General features: G+C 37.6%; 1 protein-coding gene across 1 annotated transcript in view; it reads right to left on the reverse strand.

Annotated features, from left to right (window-relative positions):
- Window positions 1–15,011, reverse strand: part of LOC122997227 (pikachurin) — a 28,547-nt gene extending 13,536 nt beyond the window's left edge. Inside the window, exons 1-7 of the mRNA XM_044373262.1 lie at window positions 14,519–15,011; window positions 9,557–9,666; window positions 8,142–8,228; window positions 7,010–7,036; window positions 6,607–6,724; window positions 6,361–6,496; window positions 2,694–2,860 (exon numbers count right to left, since the gene is read on the reverse strand). Coding sequence (XP_044229197.1) covers window positions 2,694–2,860; window positions 6,361–6,496; window positions 6,607–6,724; window positions 7,010–7,036; window positions 8,142–8,228; window positions 9,557–9,666; window positions 14,519–14,624 — 751 coding nt within the window. The 5' untranslated portion in view covers window positions 14,625–15,011. The remainder of the gene's footprint in view (window positions 1–2,693; window positions 2,861–6,360; window positions 6,497–6,606; window positions 6,725–7,009; window positions 7,037–8,141; window positions 8,229–9,556; window positions 9,667–14,518) is intronic.
- Between the last annotated feature and the right edge of the window lie 5,546 nt (window positions 15,012–20,557).

Genomic DNA, 20,557 nt, shown 5'->3' on the forward strand with positions numbered 1-20,557 from the left:
CAGGACACAGACACAGTGGGTCTACCTGTTAGCCTGTACCCAGGCTGCTGCACCACGTACTGAAAAGTGTCTCCTCGATACAGAGCGGCAGCTCATAACACACAAATACAAAGCCAGACAGTGAATACGGTGAGCCCAGCATGGGACAAACTTCTTGGTTAGCTATTATTGCGATTACCATTGCAAAAAAAGAAACCAACATATGGTATATATTTGACCAGGCACCTTGATAAGTTTTGAAAGTTTCACACATAAAAATAGTTGAATAGAACTTGACTAACTCTTGTTCAGATAGACCCTGGACAGTACAGTCTAAATTGTGCTGTTATACATTTGACAGATACAGTATTTGTTGGACAATATAAGATAATATATAGAATTTACTTTTGAATCCAAAGTACATTATACATATTTGTGTGTGTAAATAAACAAAATACTGCTAGACTGAGGATACTATTATCTGATATGTTCAAAATGTCCTTTGGAACAACAATTTCAGTGTTTCAACATACCATCCACTCTACCTTCGGAAAGCTTAATCTTAGCTTACATAACAACATCCCCTCCCTCTTGTCTGCTTGCTCTCCCACCTCCCCATCAATCCTAATCATACAGTAACAAATGCTGGTAAGTTCACTATGCTGTTAAGCGAGTTTGAGAATTGAAATATATTTGATAGTTGTGGAGTGATATTAGACAGCTTATATGGATAGTATTCTGTTATAGTAATCAAATTCCTCATAGAAACTTGACTTTTAAGCCTGAATGGATGCCAAGATTTAAAGTGCTAATTAGCGCAGCCTAATGACATTAAATCCTGAATACTGAGCGCTGGCATACAGGAGGGGGGGGATGCCCAAAAAAGCCCTCAGCAAACTAATCTGCTGTTGTGTAACAATCCCCCTCAATCCATACCACCCTGTGTAAAAACCACTATAAACACACACACACACACACACACACACGCACACACACACAAGAACTGTCTCCGAGAGAGCGACAAGAAAAGTATGTCAGTCAGTCAAGCCCATCCCTGCTGTTCACTCAAGCAGCATTGCATTGTGTGTGTGTGTATGTGTGTGTATTTGTGTGTGTGCATCCATCAGGGGTGTGGATGGGGAGAGCAGGGGTCTGGCATCCCGTCCTTAATCCTGTCTGATGAGACTCGGACATAACCCGCTTTTATCCCCTGCTGAGAAACCACGCTTCTCTAACTCATCGTTTTTCCGTCCGTCTGTCTCTCCATCTCTTTCTAACCGGCTCATTTTGTTGCGTCTCATGTAACTTTCATTGACTTTATTCTGGACAGCTTCTTTCTTATATTAGCTTTTTCACTGTCTGTCTCTCTAGCACTCTGTCTGACCAGTCTTGCAGGACTTAAGGTACTTAATTCAATCAGGTTTACGACAGTTTGACAGCTAACATAGTATGTGAAGCAGCAGGCTTTCTAGAGTCAGCGGAGTGATCTGTGGGTCACAGAATAAACTCAGAATAATGTGATTGTGTCTACACAGCTGTGTAATTTTAATAGTCATGTATAGTCTACTGTCATACCCCTGCATTCACACACACACACACACACACACACACGCACAACATTATGTCCACAAATCTGTAGGTAAATTGCTTGAATGTCATGATCGTTGATCCATTAAGACATTGCTATTGCTGTTCGTATGTGTATATACTGTATCTCGCACACACCTGTGAGTATGTGTGTGTGTTTGTGTGTTTTAATATCAATCAGTCCCAACTCCCCCCATCCCCCCACCCCCCCCTCCCCCACGCACAACCAGCAGCTGACTACATCAAAAATAATAAAGTAAATGACTCTATATCTGCATCATCCAAGGCTGCAGTCAGAAAAAACCCACTGACACACTGGCAGGTGCTGTCCTACATTCAAGCAAATGTTGAGAGACGCAAACTGTCAGGCAGAACATTGTGTTAGTGTGTCAAAACCTTCTGATTCAGTTTTTTCTATTCATTTCTAATTTAGAGGTGTTTCTTACAAGATCAGTTGAGGAGGATTTGTGATTCTACCAAAGACTAACAAAAAAAAAAAGAAAATATTGCCAAATTGAAAAAAATTTGGAAAAAGTACATAAAACATTGCAAGATGTTGATTTTTGATCAATTTGTTGTGGAATTACTTGTGACAACACCTTAATAATGGCAAAAATATGCTCCAGTGTCTCCAAAACAAAAATTATCAGCTTCATATTTTCATTTAGATTGTTAGACATATGAATTCATTAAAAAGAGTTTGGCAGGTAGAAAAAGCTCAAATGTGTTGATAGAGTAAAGTTTACACATTCTGCAGGACAGAATAAAGCGCTGATAGTCATCTTTACGCATTGTTGTCCTCTGTAAATACTGAAATTTAACGAAATTTGAAATACGGTTGGTAAAACTTATCATGCCCTCACACTGTTGGGAGAAAAACATGACTGTCTCCACGGTAACGTTGAGGTTTTTGCAGTGTGGATAAACATAGTAAAAGTTTTATTGTGAGGGTGACTTTGGTGACACAAAAAAAAAAGTTAAGATCTGTGCGGGTGAAGAGTTGAAACTAAATTGTAACTCTCTTTGTTTTGAAATGTGGTAGAAATTAGACTAACAATGGAGCTGGAACTAAACTTTGTTGGTTGTCGCATTGGCATATTGATTCGGAGATCAAAATTGGGCCTCACCGAGAGTGCGCACAGGGTTGTTGATGTGGCTGGGTGGGCTGACTCCATGCACGTTGACTGCCCTGACAACAAACTGGTACTCTGTTTCTGGTATTAATCCCTTCAGCACCATGGAGTTAGTCTCAATGGGCTCACGAATATACGTCCACTCCGTGTCCATTTCTGGCCTGTGAACGACAAAACATAGAAAGACATAATAATATGAATAATAATTAAAGTTCAAATAAAGATGCTTAAAACATTCTCAAGTAAAAATCAAGCAATTGCTTTGAGGGTGATGAAATGTTCTTTCTTTGAATGATGTTTCAAAGTTCAGATGTATATACAGGCGTCATATATATGAAAATGTCTATAACAAATTGCAAAGAGTACAGTCACTAGAGATGGTAATGTTAAATATTTCAAAGATAAAAATGCTGGAAGCTTTTCAAACAAAACAAGCAACTGATTGAGCTATTTCAGTCTCAAAACATTATTTTCCATTTTAATGAGAAATTAAAGCAACTGAAGCAAAACAAAAAGTAAAAGATGAACTCATGAACTTTACTTTTTCTGCCTATCATATCCAACTTCAATCTGGAGCTGCCATCTAGTCATGTGCAGATTCTGGGTGTCTGGAGCCACAACTATGTGTTGAATAGAGCCATCTTCACACCGCTCAATGTCTCTCTTCTGCAGGGCCTCTTTTGATGTGAGGGGAGAAAGATTTGCCTCTGAGATGGCTCTTTTGTGTCGAAAAAGCCCCCGCATGCAAAAACAGCCACCGATTCATGTCTACTCTCTCACAGTAAGTGACAGTTTGTCTGCCTTCATCTCTTTGCTCAGTTGCACTCTGCACCATCAAGAGCAACAGTATTCTGCTTTTTATGTTTGTTTCCTTTTTTATCTTTACAAACTTTGCTTGTTTCTTTCAATATGTCTGTTTTTGTAATCAAGCATTATTCAACCCAATCTGCCTTTTTGACTTTGTGTCTGGCAAATCATCAGATGATTCCTGGAAAATTATTTCTGACCTCAACTTCCTTGACATTGCAGCCTGAAGACTTGTCTAGACATGGAAGGTCCTTTGTATGTGTGTGTATGTCTTTGTATGCGAGCCTGCCAGCTACTGTAAAATCTAGACAGAGAAAACTATTCTGAGAGTAAGATTCCCTCTTTTCTCATGTCCCAACTGACCCCCACGTCAAAACTTTAGTCAATACACTGAACAGACCAGCAAAGGGCTCACGAAATTAACCGTGAAAGAGCATTCTGTTTTCTGTATTAAGTGACAATGAGTGAATGCACACGGTCTGGTTGTGAAAGTTTTGTAAAAAACAACAATTTAGAGCTGATTATCTCTTAGTACAAGGCTTCATTAGTATTTTGTTTAATAAACATGCCAGAACCACAGTTTGACAACCTCTCAGAGGTGACAGTAAGTCACCACATCCATTTGCTGATCACCAAGAAACAGGTCCAGCACACAACTCCTTATGAAACTACAAATTGTCTTTTTATATTTTGTTTGAAATTTAAAAAAATGAGATTTCACATGTTAATTTGTAAACTTTGGAAGTGCTGATAGACAGTGTTAATTTCATCAAGAAAAACAATGACAACCTTTTTTTCACAACGAAATCGAGACTAAAACAAAATAAAAAAATAATTTTTCAAACTAAGAACTATGACGAAATGTATTACATTTTTCATCAATGAATAAAAACTTCAGTGAAAGATAGACAAATGGACAAATGAATTAATCCATGTTTAATGCAAAGTCTTGAAGAACTGGATTTATGGACTAATTTCACCTACAATCCACTGAGAATTAGACAAGAAGCCGCAACAAAACAGCTGGACAAACTATGAAAGCATACAGACAGCACGCCAACATTTATAAAAAGGTAAGCTAAAGTAATGCTCTGCGGATGTGGATGTAATATTAATGTTATTTTCAGTTGGCTACCTTTAGTGTTGTTGTCAAAAGGAATGAGTAAGTTCCAAGATTGATATCGGCAGTCAACTATCTAAACCTTCCTCCATATCGTTAGGTTATCCAACCTTTTAATTCCTCCTCTCAAGCTGAACCCAGACAATAAATAATATTTTAGTGAACAAATGAGAGCACAGGTAACTGTGGTAACGCAACCACAACAGAGCGGTTCTGCTCAAACAGCCAAAGTTACAAAATGACAACTGGATATACTGAGGAGAGTCAGTCTGTTGTATTACTGCAGAACAGAGTGACGTGGACTCACTAACCTCACCATAGATGAGAACAACACTTTATTTAATTAACCATGTTAATTGTATACAACAAAAATGGTGACAACTGTTGCCACGAAAAGCTTAAAGGACATAAAAATTAGAAATGCAAGCCAAAAAACAAAAATCAAATCAAAAAGACTAAAGCTAAATATAAAATCAGATGCTAAAATAAACACTGCTGGCAGGCGTATTTTTGAACTTTTGAACAGAGCCAGGCTAGCTGTTTCCCCCTGTTCCCAGTCTTTGTGCTAAACTGAGCTAATTACCTGCTGGCTGTAGCTTCATATTTCACATACAGGCATGAGTGTGGTGTTAAACATCTCATCAAACTATCGGCAAGAAAGCTGATTTTACTATTTCTTTCAAATACCATTATTTTAGTGGCTGCCCCATTGCATCCAATATAAAATTCTACATGTCTTGTATCATTCATTACACATATATTGCATACTTAGTGTCTTTCGAAATACTAGAATCATCACTAGAACTTGGGTTTGATCGATCCTTGCTCACACAACATGTATTTGTTATAACGGACCCACCAAGGTTTCTGAGAAAAAAAGCTCTCTAAATTGCCCTCTTCATCAAGTTTTGTCTAAAGACCAATGATTCATCATTTAAGAGAATGAACAGACTGACAATTAAACACATCAGTCTTGTCTTTTTCCTCAGAGAGCCAGTGATAGAACAAGGCTTTTCACTGAGGCCTGTTCATTCCTTCCATGATGTGGCCACTCCACACTGCTCTTCACCTAAGTGTCCATATGGGTTGGTTTGATTGTGTCTGTATGTGGCTGACATATATGTACAATATATATGTGTGTGTGTGTGTGTGTGTGTGTGTGTGTGTGTGTGTGTGTGTGTGTGTGTGTCCTCAAATGTATACCTGAGAACATATCTGTATGTACTGACGTGATGTAATACGTTATTTGGCAAAGCACAAATAGTGTTTTGTTTTTTTTTTATGAATATTTGTTTAATACAAATATTTTTTTTAATTATTTGTTTTCGGGAAGAAAAAAAACCAAAACATATCAAATACCAGATTGCAGGTTACATCACTATCTCAGTCTCTCTCCTCTGCTCCGCTGTTACGTCTATCAGCAGGTCTCAACAAGGGGAGACACATCCACCTGCTAGGTTGTTTATTCATGAACACTTATTGTACACTTAAATTTTCTAAACTTAAAAGCATAATAAAAACAAAAACAGGCTTTTTAAGCCTCTTTCGACTTTTATTCAAATACAAATACAAATAATTTTGCTGCCTCAACGAATATAGATACAAATACAAATACTGGGCTCTCTGCACATCCCTAGACACCAGCTGTACTGCTGAGATCTCAAATGGTTGGTTTAATAAACACAAAGCTTCATCAATGTCTTATTTTCAACTGATTAATCAATTATGACTGACCTGATGTAAGCCACCAGGAAGTGAAGGACAGGTGCGCTTCCCTCGCTCTCCCCTTGCTGCCATGACAACGCCAGTTCTGTGTCAGATACAGCCATGACAACAGGCTGAGTAGGGGGTGACGGGGGCATACACATTTCTAATGGCAGAGAGAGAAATTAAATTAAAACAGACAGATAAAAGCAAATATCACTGTAGGAATAATAGCATCAGCAGTAAAATGGATTCCTACTACTCACATATTCTTACCATGTGAGGCAGTGCTGACGTCTCTGGGCATACTGGGTCTACCCTCCCCCGCCCAACCATACGCACCAACGCTGACCCTGTACTTAGTGTTCACCCTTAGGTTACCAACCTCCACATCCTAAAGGGGGCATGAAGTGAAGAAGAGGTAGAGATAAAGATGGATGTGGTGAAAAGAGCGAGAACACATTAGAGGGAATGATTAGAGGTAGAGAAGAGGAAGGAAAAAGACGGAAAGAAAGTGGAGGAAGAGAGAAAGACGACTAAATTACTGATTTGGGATTCTTTCAGAATCTTCCTCCGGAGATGAGTGGAAAAGTGTGTCAAATTCAGCCATGAATGTCAACTGTGATAAGGGAGCATCAGCAGAGTCTAATTCACAAAAAAAGTGCCAGAAGATACTTACAAAGCTCGCTTGTCCATCAAATTGCCCCTTTGAGAAAATAAGAACAGAAATATTCATAAATGTTTGAGTGCAGTGGACTTCCAACAAAGTCATTCCTTTAATAACAAGTTCAAAACATCACCACCACCCTTTTTGTATAAAGGCAGAAAGGATTTTCTAAAATCTAGCAAGATTTGATGATGGTGGATTTAATGGTCATTGTCACCAAATATTAAAGGATAAGTCTAATTTTACTCATTATTTTTCTTAGTGTCAAACAATCTAACGAATCTAATGAAAAGACAGGGACCAAAAATGCATTGGTCCATCTCTCCATACTGTTTGACATTAAATATTTAGTTTTTATTTATTTTCTTCTTTCTTATGCTGCTTTTAAAGCATACCTTGCTGTATGCTGATTTTGTTGGCTATCACACCTGAGATTTCCCTCATTGTCCAAATTGGAAACTAAAAGCAGATTTCAGTTTGGTGGTGGTTATACTGGAAATAGACAAGACTGTCCTCCCAAGAAAAACGATGCAATAGGTTGTAATGTCAGTTGCGCAAAAGCGACATATAATTACGTTTGAGTGACAGGTGGCACCTAGCAACCGTAGTGATTAGAATAAGGATGGGTAGATGGAGGGTAAAACCCAGCAGTTGACTTTGCCACAGGAGGCTGCTGTTCATTTCCTGTTTCCAACTACAAGTGTCACATTTCCAACTGCGAGTTGGGACAGTTTAAAAAAAACAAAAAAAAACATAACTACAATCATCCCCTAACCTTAACACTGTGGTTATTAATGTAGCCATGATGAGGAAGGTCACCTAACTTTAAGTAGTAAGTTTAACCTACACTGCATGTTTCTCTAACCTTAACAAACTGATCATTTTAATCCCAAAACATGATCTTTCCTTAAATCTAACCAAGTGGTTTTTGTGCCTAAACAGTTTTGGAAAACACAGACAATTGACGTTGTTCTGCTGATAGGGGCACCAGGTTAGAAAACGATTCTATGAGTCGTTCTGGAGCGCATGGTAAAACAAAGTATTTGGTCGTTTAATTTGGAGGATAAATAGATACGTCTTTGCCACTGATCTGAAAGTGACAGACAGAAAAGCAACATGTTAAAAACTATCAGTTTGCACTCACAGTGGTCAGCATGTCCAAGCTGAGAGGTACCTCCATCATGGAGGATGTATCCAATGGACGGCCATTTTTCAGCTCAGTGTAGAAGACCTGAGACATACACATATACAGTCAAAGAAAAAGAAACAAATGTCTAACAATTTATATAAAAAAGTGTCAGAGCCTCACTGTAAATGTAGTTTACAAAAAAATCAAACCAGTTTATGGCGGTGATGATTTGGCAGTCATTCATAAATAACATGTTTGACATCTTTCATTAAAGCTCTAAGTCTTTTGACATTGTAAACAAGACATCATGGGGAGGAAATACTATGAGGAAACAGGATTATTTATGAACTTCTAAAGTGATTGGCCAAATGAACACACACGTTTATCTGTGAGTCGTGGGGAAGCTACTGTAGGTAGCTGACTAATCCTCTTAGTGTAGACATATGGTCAAAAGCAGAGCACACACTGTCATACTGATCCACACTTTGTTAATGTTTGACTCAAAACAAACACTAGAAAGGAAAGAAGGTGGGAGGGAGGGAGAGAGGGAGGGAGGGAAGGAAGGAAACAGGGTTTTTGTAAGGTATTAAGCTTATTCAAAAAACTATATTTTAAAAATTAAACAGGACAGGCTTAAAAGTTGAAAATGAAAGGAAAGACTCTTTAAATGACTTTTTTTCAATTCAGCAGTCTGTCAGGTACATCACACAATACCTACAATACAAACCTGCCATCGTATATTGCTAAATGTATGTCTTATGTCTACCAAGAAAAGCAAGTCCCCCTTTAGTGCTCGAAGCACAGCTTGCCTCGAGTGGAGCAAAAAAAGTCTATTGACAAGGCACTAAATAAAGATTTGTGACCACATCTTTCCAAGCTATATTGCCTCAGAAAAAGCATATATTTGTCGGTGAAGGGGTTCAATCAAGAAACCAGAAATGTCAAAATATCAATCTGGTCCTCAAGGCCATGCTGCTGGACAGTGAGTTTGAGAGGCACTTAAAAGCAGAAAAAAAGAGGTGGGGGACACACACGTCAATGGCTTGCAAAGGAAAATGGGCATCCATACAGTGTCCAAAAATCTGATTTATGACACATCTGATAAGTGTTTTTTTATGTTTTCCAGGTTGAAAACCTTTCAATGCATTTTGAGAGAGAACACATAAAATGAATAAAGGGGTGTGTCTTTTTTTTAGTCCACTGATTGCAAAGCTAAATATGTTGTGTTTTTTCTTGATTTTCAGCCGTGAGTCAGTCAATATCAGAAGACTCTTTAAATTGGTTTCTGAAGTCATCTTTCTAAGCCATAAACCTTTCTTACTGACATGAAGGTCAGTGATTGTGACTTAGTCATATTGAAATGTAAATGATACATACTGTATTGCCATGTCTGTTTTATTATTTACTACAACGTCACAATTTGGGACTACCTTGTATCCTGTGATGGTGCTAACATGTCGCCGGGGCATCTTCCATCGCACGCTGAAGGCGGTGCAGTTGAATGTCTCCAACTGGATGTCTAATGGAGGACTCAGACGATCTGGAGAGGATATACAAAGGGAAAAATACAAGTTATAAAGATATATGTCAAATTAAAGCAGAGGTAATAAATAGTTTATTTGATTTATTATCTGCAATGGAGTAATGAACCAGAGACAATTGATGCTAAATTTACATGGCTGTCTGTGACCTTTATGTAAAAGAATATCATAGCATCGTAGCATTTTACAAAACTGAGAGCAAGATCAGCATTAAATATTAAATCTTATCTAATAGAGTAAAAGTTAAAGCTGCTCTAATCTTTTTTTTTAATTAATGGTGCATGTAATGTGAAAGGTTTTGCTTGCAGCAATGAACCCATAGAGATTAATCACCTGAGTCTGCAGCTCCCCTCAGCTCTTTTTTAGCACCATTCAGCTCATTGTTTTGGTTTTTCTGCTTGCAAGTTTACTGTTTACTGACTAGCTGCTGAATATTTAGTAGCTGAGAGACCGATATTTCACTCAAGAGTTAGTGGAGACCAAACCAGAGCTAAAAGGCTGTGAGTATTAGATTTATATTCGCCAAGCGTCCAAAATCACAACTTTGAATGAATACTAATGTTGCTTTGTGTCTGCTGGATGTGTAAATAAGCAACTGTTTGCTAACACATTCACTCTGTGAACTTTATATTATGCCAATGTTGCATTTACAGCTTGTTTCCATTGCACTCAAGTGGTCAAAATATCAGAGAAATGCAGATTTAATGAAGATAAAATACAGTTAAAATAACTATAAAGTAAATAATAATTAAAGTTCTTAAGGACACACCTTTACAACTTAAATCATTCAACTTCATCCTTGTGGAGACAAATTGATTTTTTTTTTCATTTCATTTCTCAGCATATGCAAAGTTGCACTCAGTTGCCTGCCTATTATTAATCATTGCTTTGTCAGTTGTTTGTGACATCTGAACAAGTCTGTTGAAATATCTCACCAAATAGCCTGAACAGAACCTGCACAATATTTCACCTTAGTCTTTTCGTGGGATGAAAAAAAGCACCACTTGAAATGACATAACCTGTAGCTTGATGAGCTGGCTTATAATATCAACCAACTCTGACTTCAGGTGTCATTATTTTCATTGCATGAGTTATTAAACCCTGGGTGCTTCTGTGACACTTCAAGAGATTGTGATTGCACCTCCAGTGTCCAGCTGTGGCCTGAAAATACTTCAGAAGGCTCTTATAGCAGCAAGAAAGTGAAAGAGCTATAGAGCTGTTGATCATCAACGTTCCATATGACCTACTGCATTACCAGGCTTTAATGGAGAAACAGAAGTGGACAAGGACCCTCATTGTCCTAGCCATACATTTTATGTCATAACATCTACACACTGTAGGTGACTTTTATATCCAGAAAATCAAAAAGGTCCTTTTTGAGTAGCTGAACATCATGGATTTCAGGCTCTTAGCATTTGTTTATACAGAAAAGTGATCTAGGAGTAAAAAGGATGTAATATCTCTTACTGTCTTCACATGGAACAGTTACCTACAAATGAAGGTTAATGTTTGTGTCTTTTTTTTACAATCTGCACTACGTTGGGATTTAATTGAAAAGCCAAATATTAGTCACAACTGATCTTTTCATATCTGGGTGACAAATGAACTGAATTCACTGGTAAAGACAAAGATAGGAATTGAGTAAAAAATAGCAAAAATAGCAAAGCAGAGCTCTGTAAATTGAAATCTCATGTAGCTCCTGCACTGCTCCTTTCCACTTTCCTTTCTGCGTCTCCCCTCTTCTCCCTCCTTTTTGCTGACCTCTCTCCTGTCCTCCCGAATCCTCACCTGGCGGCTCCTTCTCCTCCTTTCTCGTACCTTTCTCTCTTCGCTCTTCCACCGGAGCGGGTAATGCAATATGTCAGCTGAATTCCCTGATCATTCATATCTCCCCAGGGGTGTGGCCCGGTGAATGCACGGGTGAAGTGAACTCACAGAATTAGAGCAGATAGAGAGGGAACGCCTTAAATCATCATCTTTATGTCCATCAGCACAGCACTACATCATGTGTGAGAGTATAATTGTTCTCAGTACAAAATATCAATAATCAGATTAATTGAAAAATTCTAAATCTTGACATAAATCCAGGGAACATCTGGATATTTTTTGACCAGTAAGATTCTCTATTAATCGCGGCCCTTTGCTCCTGTAAATGTCTCCTCTTTGCAAAAACTACAAACAGTTTCTGAGCAAACTGCATCTTTTAAAGAACATTCTCCTCAAGTCCTGGACAATTTGATACTTAATTATTAGGACAAAGAAAATAACTACAAAATCAGAGATGTCTGCATGTTTTGCAATTTGATGTTCAAATATTGTGATAACACAACAAACCTTCCAAACCAGTTGGTAAGAGGCCATTCAGAAATAGTCCTGAGCCTGCGGACAGCGTGGGTGCATCCAGAGCAACTCAAAGAGTGCAGAGGAACAGTGTCTCTATATATATATATATATATACACTCAACTTCTCACTCAGACCTGAGTTTGTCATCGAAAGAGAGGAAAAGAACAAAAAGTAACTGATAAAACAACAGCTAGTACATTCTTTCTACCATTACTCCTCATCTGTGGTCAAACACATGATCCCCTTTAAATCCACACAACTTTAACTCCACTAAATTTGGGGTATTGCCCACTACATACATAAATGGGACATGTGAGACCTTCTTTGTCTCAGGCTTAGAGGTACTGACTCTCATCCTGCCAAACATACATAGACAAACAGCTCTAACACATACTGGAGATCAATGTTTGCTGCAATCAAACAGACAACAGGATGCCGTTCTCATGTCAACAAACAGCATTTTCTCTCTTGATATATATAGAGATGATAAAGCTCGAATAGCAACTCATACAGGACAAAGAACACAGCAAACATGATCGTAGGCCTTTTCCAAATCCATCAAACACATACACACATGCCATCAAAGCTCAGATATCTGTGAGATGGCAAAAAAAACCTCCACTATGTGACTTTCCTTTGAAATTTCTTTTCGTTCCTCCTTAAAAATAGCACCTTCATTCCACCACCTTAATATAGCTCTGTGTGCCCATTCTAATAATGTTCTTATAACATTTGCCATTACTTTATTAAAAATCAATTCAAGTCAGATTTCTTCTTTCAGAAAAAAAAACACCTGTTCTAGCATCCTGATTCTGTGGTCATACTTTGAGAGCCAGTCATGTGGAAGTGCTGCTCTCTCCAGGTCTGAATCATCCGAAAGTGAATGAGCACTAGACACATGCTGTCATGCAGCACTTAAACTAGCCTCAGGGAATACTATATGAACATGGAATCTGAGGGGATATACTGCAAAATGTCATTTCCTGGAAAACAAACACTTTCTCACATTGGTTACATTTTTCATCGTCTTTCACCAAACAATGTTTTATGTGTTGAGTGACACGACAGAACAGATCATTCAAAATGCATGATTTTCATAAAAGGTTAATAAGTTTGGATACACATTATGGTGTGTATTGCAGCAGAAGATAGTGAAGTGTAAAATATAAAGCTCCTGAATGATTCTATAAATAATTCAACAGGGGACAAAGCTGTCAAATTCTTGAAAAAGTAAGACCACCTTGAGGAGAGATGTCATTCAATTTTAACCCTTTCCCAGTACCACCAGATTTGTTATTTAAGGCCTGATGTGATTCATCTAGACATCGAGCCCTGTTGACATTCTCCCTTCCTTCAGAATGAGGCCTGAAAGACCTCAAAACAAAAAAACAAGTACAAATGTCACTGGCAGTCATGAAGACAGAACTACAGTCCTGACTGTGGTGAGTCTGTGCTGACAGACAGCTGTAATAGTCAGCCTGCTATGGCCTGTGGGTCCGAGAGAGAGTGAATGAAGGAGAAATACGACAGACAGTCGGCGAGACTGACAGTGAGAGAAAAGGGAAGTGATGGAAAGAGAGAAAGAGGAGGAAAAGGCAGGAAACAGGGATGGAAAAAGTGTTCTGGGTGACAGGATAACAAAGACAGATAGAGACAAGGGGAGAGAGCAGATACTGTGGAGACGGTGAAATCAACATCCAGGGATTTTCCGCCCAAAGGAGCTCATTGGTATGATTGATGATGGGCGGGCTGTTGGTCTAAAGCTGAATATTTTCCTTTGTTTGTTTGCTTTGGTTCTGTCTTTATTTCTTTCTTTCTTCAACACTTATTTACACATTGTAAGACTAATAAATATAGTCACATTTTTTAAAACACAAAAAATGTTTTGAGAAAAAAAAACACTACCAACTTATAACCGTGTCCTTTCCTTATTAGTCATGACACTCCTACATCAAATGCATTAAGCTTTGTGTGCAAAGTCTCAAAATTACAGTTTACGTGGACAGGGTTAGTGGCTGTCATCATGCAAACAGTGTTCATGCACTAATTTGTAGCACACTGATTATAGGTAAAATACAGTTTTGAGTAGCTACTTAGTGATTAAAAGCACCAAACAGAGCATGTTGTGCAGTAGCTTTTGTTATAGAAGCACTTTTATGAGGTATGAATATGGATGCAGTGGAGATTAATACATGATGATGATGATGATGATGTGTTTGCCTGAAGATGTGCATCCAATGAAGTTCATAATTCATATTCCAGTATTTGTCACAACAAAGTAGGTTTTTAGGACTTCACAGTCACTAAGATAGACTTTCATTTAATAACTCAAATGTGATGCGTCAAAGTTTTAAATCAGGCTTACTGTAATAATACTGATGTAATCAAATTAATGGACAGATGAGCACACACATTCAAGTTGAAACTTAAAAGTGCCCTAATCCAAAATATCAGTATTATTATTATTATTACATCATGTCAAATCTGGTTTTAGCTGGTGAACTTACCAGATCTCCGAACATTTGATCTTCTTGCACAAAAGCAAACGTTGGCCGTGAATATTGCAAAGAGAAGTAAGTATAAAAGACTCCTTTCTTTACATGTAGATTCCATGTCTTCTTCTGGTCGCAAGTTTCAAATGGTCAAATGTTCATTTTATCACAAATACAAACGCGTCGGTAACTGTAAATGTAAAGGCGATGAAAGTTTGCTCTAATAAAAGCGCGGTTTTATCCAAATTGTGGCGCAAACGCCATCCAAAGAGAGGCAAAAAAACTGCCCGAGAGGAAAGGGCAGCTTCGGTTTGACACTGATAAGATTACAGTCTGCAAAAGATCAGTGGGTTGGACGGACAAACAGCCGCTGTGTCCCAACAGGCACACTGACAGACGATGGAGAGTGTTGTCCCGGCAATTCACGCGTAATGCGCAACGACTAGCACAACTGACTGGTGGGCACGATCATTTTTACGCATGAATCTCGTTTTCGTGTCAAGCTCCGGTCTGCGTCTTAGACAGCAGATGAGATGGACAGCGATGTGCAGGAACGTGGGGCCATTTAGAGCTAAGAGGATAATAAGCGTCTAATCCGCACACTGGACACAGATGGAGAGCATGTCTTGACGCAGAGCAGGGTAGTCGCTCAAGCTACAGAAAATCCATAGAAGTATACGCTCTGTGTGTGTGTGTGTGTGTGTGTGTGTGTGTGTGTGTGTGTGTGTGTGTGTGTGTGTGTGTGTGTGCGTGTGCGTGTGCGTGTGTGTACATCAATGAATCCATTAATTACAGTTTTTACGATTGGTAACATGCATGGTTCAATACTGCATCTTCAAAACTCTTCACACAGTCAACACAATTAACAGCAACAGTTATGGACCAAACTGTGACGACATTAATGCTTTCACACAAAAAAGCGATCATTGACTACAGCCTTCACATTTCCATTGAAACACAAACAACTCTGTGAATCTGCAGCCCATTTTGCAAACGTTTACATACTCACTTCAAAACTCTTCAGTTTATGTTCAAAAACTAACATGTGGTCACACCCACATTTAAATATATCTACTCAACCAATCCCCCACTAAAAAACAAGAAAACTGTCCAAAAACAGTCTATTGAAACCTTTTCCGCTGCATCTAGTTCTTGTAGAATACACTGTAGTTCATTCAATAGAGAGGAACAAATCTTAGCATGTACACAATATACACATTTCTTATAATATCGACAATTAAATACTAGAAATCACAAAGTGATTTACTATTTCAAAGACTGACATAAAAAGATCATGTGTTGTCTGTTGTTAGTGTTGTTTGACACGTGAGTTCTTGTGTTAGTGTCTGCTGGAAGGATTTGTTGCTGTGCCCAGCAGTGTGTTGCTAAAGTTGACTGAGTGAAGAGTTTTGAAGATGTAGACTGTAGTATTGAACCATGCATGGAACCTTAAAATAACTGTAATGTTGCCTAAAGCAACTGCTGCACTGATTAATGAGAGACCGAAATGTAGCTCAACAAAAAAGAAGGAATGTTTGAATAAGAGGAGTGGTAATATCCATTGTCTGTGAGCAAGTGTAAACTCATATGCGTGCATGCATGCATGTGTGTGTGTGTGTGTGTGTGTGTGTGTGTATTTGTAGGAGAGCTCAATCAAATCACTTCATGGTATCAGAGGCATTTTTCTTATCAAGGAGGACCAAAGAAAGGGAGGACAGGGAGCAAAATTGTAAGCACAAATACTACTAGTAGTACCAGGCACATAGTGCTATTAAGTGTTAAGTTAAGTGCTTTGATTAGATTAAGTGAAAATGCAGTTTTGTTACAAGTAAGAGTATACATGTATGTCAAGCACAAATCGATGAATGAATATCTATAATTCTGCAATTACACAAGCCATTAATTTGTATGGAATAATTTGAAAATTGTTTTTATCTAATTCTGATGCAGCAGTTAAATCTTTCTGAGTAGAAATTTAAACTAAATCTTTAGGGCCTGCAATACACAAAGCTGTCGATTGTCCAGCCTCCTCCAGTTGTTTTACAAATTCTTGGTAGTCTTTTTATAATGACTCCATTTGTATTGGTAGTACTACAAATAATACCCCCCTATCCATCAAAATCCCTCTGACAGTGAGTATTTTAAAGGTAGAATGGTGCCATTAAACTGAGGCTAAGACTTGCTGAAGGTGAATATTGTGAAGACACAGCTCTCTCTTTTCCATACACCCAGCATTAACATAATACTTGTGCTCCCCTGAACATTATTACAAACCAGTGCCACTGGGTTTTACCATTGTCAGTTTAAAAAGAGGAACAGCTACCTAAACTTGAAAATGCCATCAATCTATTGAACGCTGTTACACTTCTTAAAAAAACTAAAAACTAGGGGATGCTTGGTTTATGTTAAGTTTATGGTTTAAGACTATTGAAAGAGACTGTTAAAAGAGCAAATCAAAAGAGGGATTGGAAAGGGTTAAGTCGAGGAAAATAAACCAAATATGCCTGTTCTCAGAATCCACACAGTTGTCTTACTGACGCGTCCCCTGAGGATTGCTGTTGATTGAAGTGTTGACTGCTTTTAACAAAATGTTGTTGTCCATTTTCTTTTCGGTAATGGCATTCCTCTTTGCAGTCAAAGAGCCATCTCATATCAGGTGTAGTAATAGTAGCTCTCCAAATGATGTGCCAGGATTTGTAATGTGATTTTGACACTGAAAATCCTGAAGCAGAAGGACAAAAATAGTCAAGCATAGCTGTTATTTTTGCATCAGAAGCTCCAACACCAGATGACGATTATATTACATCTGTTTTTTTACATTCATCTATGTTTTTTCAGCGTTGTCTCCTTTCAGATGAGCAGCTGTCAGTTCTAAGTTGTCAATGATCACCAAAACATTTGCAAAAAAGCAGAGTGCCAATTATCATCAAAGATCTTCAGAACAAATGCATTTTGTTCTTACTGCAATATTTAAAGTTCATTTCAGTTTCTATGACGCCCATGTCTATAATACATTATAAATATACTTATAATGTGTATAATCTGCTTATAGCACTGTATAATTATAGTTATAAGCACTCATAAATATTCATAATGCTTTACAACAATAATTATAACACATAAAGCATTACATAATGTCTTATAAGGTCAAGTATCATAATACTTCATAATTGCTGGTCACTCACTGACATTTTTTTGCAAGTGTATTATAATTCTCATAGTTGCAATACATTATAATCATTATATAATGCATTATAATCATTGTTATAATGCATTATAATGTGATTATAAGTTACTCTAAGTGGTCATTGTTTGCTTTAAGTGAAGTAATGAAATTCCTGAGTTATATGCAGATATAATACATTACAAGCTGGTTATAAGTCACTATAAGTGGTTATTGTTTGCTTTGAGTAAATGAAAAAAATATCATTAAATCTATGCATGAACAACATAAAATGTAAAATTAATTTATTTGTTTAACGGGTCAACAGACAATGAATTGAGTACCCCAGTTTGACAATGAATAACTGTATGATGGACGTTTGCCCAAAAAACTCACTCTAAAGACTCGATTGACTCAAATTATAGATAATACCTGAAACAACTTCTACTTTACCTGTAGCTGTATATTTTACTTTTTATGTAAATGTTTGATCACCAAAAGTGACTCCTTAAAAAAACTTGGTGAGTGATAAGTGTTTATAATGCATTATAAAATTATTACAATGTATTACAATTATGAGAATTATAATAAATTATGATCCTTGCAAAAAAGAAAAAATGTCAGCGAGTGTCCAGTAATTATGAAGTATCATGATACTTTCTTAATTTCTATTCTACTTGCTTCCATTAATCTCCACATCACATCTGCTACTTATGTTAATCACACACTCGTTGGGTCACAGGGGCTAAACGTGATCTGACTTTTCCAGTTTCTTCACCTGCTATTATCAACCTAAATATAATAAATAATAATACATTTAATTTGTACAGCACTTTTCATTCATAGTGGAACTCAAAGTGCTGCAGTATTAATAATATAGTACACACAACATAAAGAAAATAGTAATAGTAAAAACGTATTCCTGACTAAAAAGGTTTTTAGGCCTTTTAAAAAAAAAAAAAAAAAAAGAGTCTAGTGTCTGCGCTGCCCTCAGATGGTTAGGAAGGCTGTTCCACAAGTGTGGTGCAGCAGAGCAGAAGGCTTGACCCCCCATGGTGCAGAGCTTAGTACTGGGGGCCCGGAGGAGCAAGCTGCTGGTAGATCTGAGGGTGCGGGTGGAGGTTTGTGGTCTGATCAGTTGCTGTATGTAGGGAGGAGCATGTCCGTTGATGGATTTGTATGTCAGTAGCAGGACTTTGTAGTCAACCTTGAAGGAGACATCGAGCCAGTGCCATGAAAGCAGAATTGGTGTTACATGTTTTTGCACTCTCATCAGGATCCTGGCAGCGTTGTTCTGAATGTACTGGAGCTTCTGGATGCTCCTCCATCAGGGATCCCTGTGAGGAGCGCATTGCAGTAGTCCAGATAAATTCAATATCACACAGGAACAGCCCGAGGAGGACATCTCTGCAGAAAGAGAAGAACTTTATTTTATGCACTGATTATCCTACATTTTTGACAAGCTCTAAGGCATTTTTTTGTCTTTAGTTATCAAGTATTTCCAACCTTGCGTAGTCAATAACTTTGGAATAATAGAGATCAAATGTTTTCAGAACAATTTGTTTTTTTACCTGTTCTCACCCATTCCTGAAAACAAAAACCTCTTTTCATTCTGTGACCACAGGTTCAAGTCTTGATGTATAAGATATGATGTTGATACATTTGTATTCTCTATAATATATACTGTATGAAGTAGTATTCAGTGTTACTCTACTCAGTAGACTTGCCCAGCCTAACAGTCAATTGAACTGTGTTGTTCTCTTATTTTACACCACACCAAGACTCAATGCCTGGATTTTAAGATGTATGGCTGGAATCTACAGGGTTACAATTAGGCTCATACAACCACGAAGACACACAGGAGAATTTTGACAGTTTGGGATTCAACTTGTTCAACAGTGTTATGTTCAAATTATGTCACCTGAGGTCAGGTTTGCACTTTTCTATTCTGATAAAATTCAAATTCTGGACAAACACAGAATCTGTGTTCTGTAGGTGTTTCTTGGTGAAAACATTAGTTTCACTAAGAATCAAAATCAAAACCTTAACTGACAGCACAAATCTGTATTGATTTCAGTTTGAGAATGTCTTATTGACTGACAAACAAACTGAGAAGCGGACCTGTTTTTAGTGTATCCAAAAATCATAATAGGATTTTACTCATACGGTAAAACTTCTAAGAGTATGTACTGTACAAGGGAAGTGAAATGATGTGCAGTGGTCAAGATGAGGGACACCAGATTGCATGTGAGGAGCTCACTGGTTCCATCTCCTGGACAAACACAAAATAGAGAGACTGGAATAAAAACAGACAGAAACAGACACACTGGCAGGTGCTGCCACAGACAGAACAAAACAATGTTTTTTCACATAACATTGTCATAAAAACAACCAGTCTATTTATTCCAAAGTCACTTTAACAATGATTGTTTGCTGAAACCAAGAGGAATTTTCTCCAAATCACTCAATGGTAGGAAAGGTATTAGCTTATCTAAAGTGTAAAAAAAATAATTTACTTTTTCATTTTAATTAAAAACAAGCAAATAAACCTGACTGGTGGTTTAGAAAATTGTTTCACTCAATGAGAAAAATAGCAGCTTGTAGTAAATGGGATTTGACATCATTTGTGTTGAACTAATTGGTTCTTTCTCACCACACACAATACTCATTACAAGTGTCAAGATAGACTGATTTTAGTCTTACTTTGCGTCAGTGGGTTTGTCCTTTCCCACACATTTATGCTATGCGGTCTTCCCCAACTTTTAAAATATTTATTAGTTTATTAGTTGTTTACATGTATATTATATAGCTTACGTGTTATTACTACCTTGTATATGGGAATTAATTGTAAATAAGAACTTAAAATCTTTCCAGGTACCATTTTTTACCCT

Source organism: Thunnus albacares, chromosome 2, assembly GCF_914725855.1.
Source record: "Thunnus albacares chromosome 2, fThuAlb1.1, whole genome shotgun sequence".
Classification (NCBI taxonomy): Eukaryota; Metazoa; Chordata; class Actinopteri; order Scombriformes; family Scombridae; genus Thunnus; species Thunnus albacares.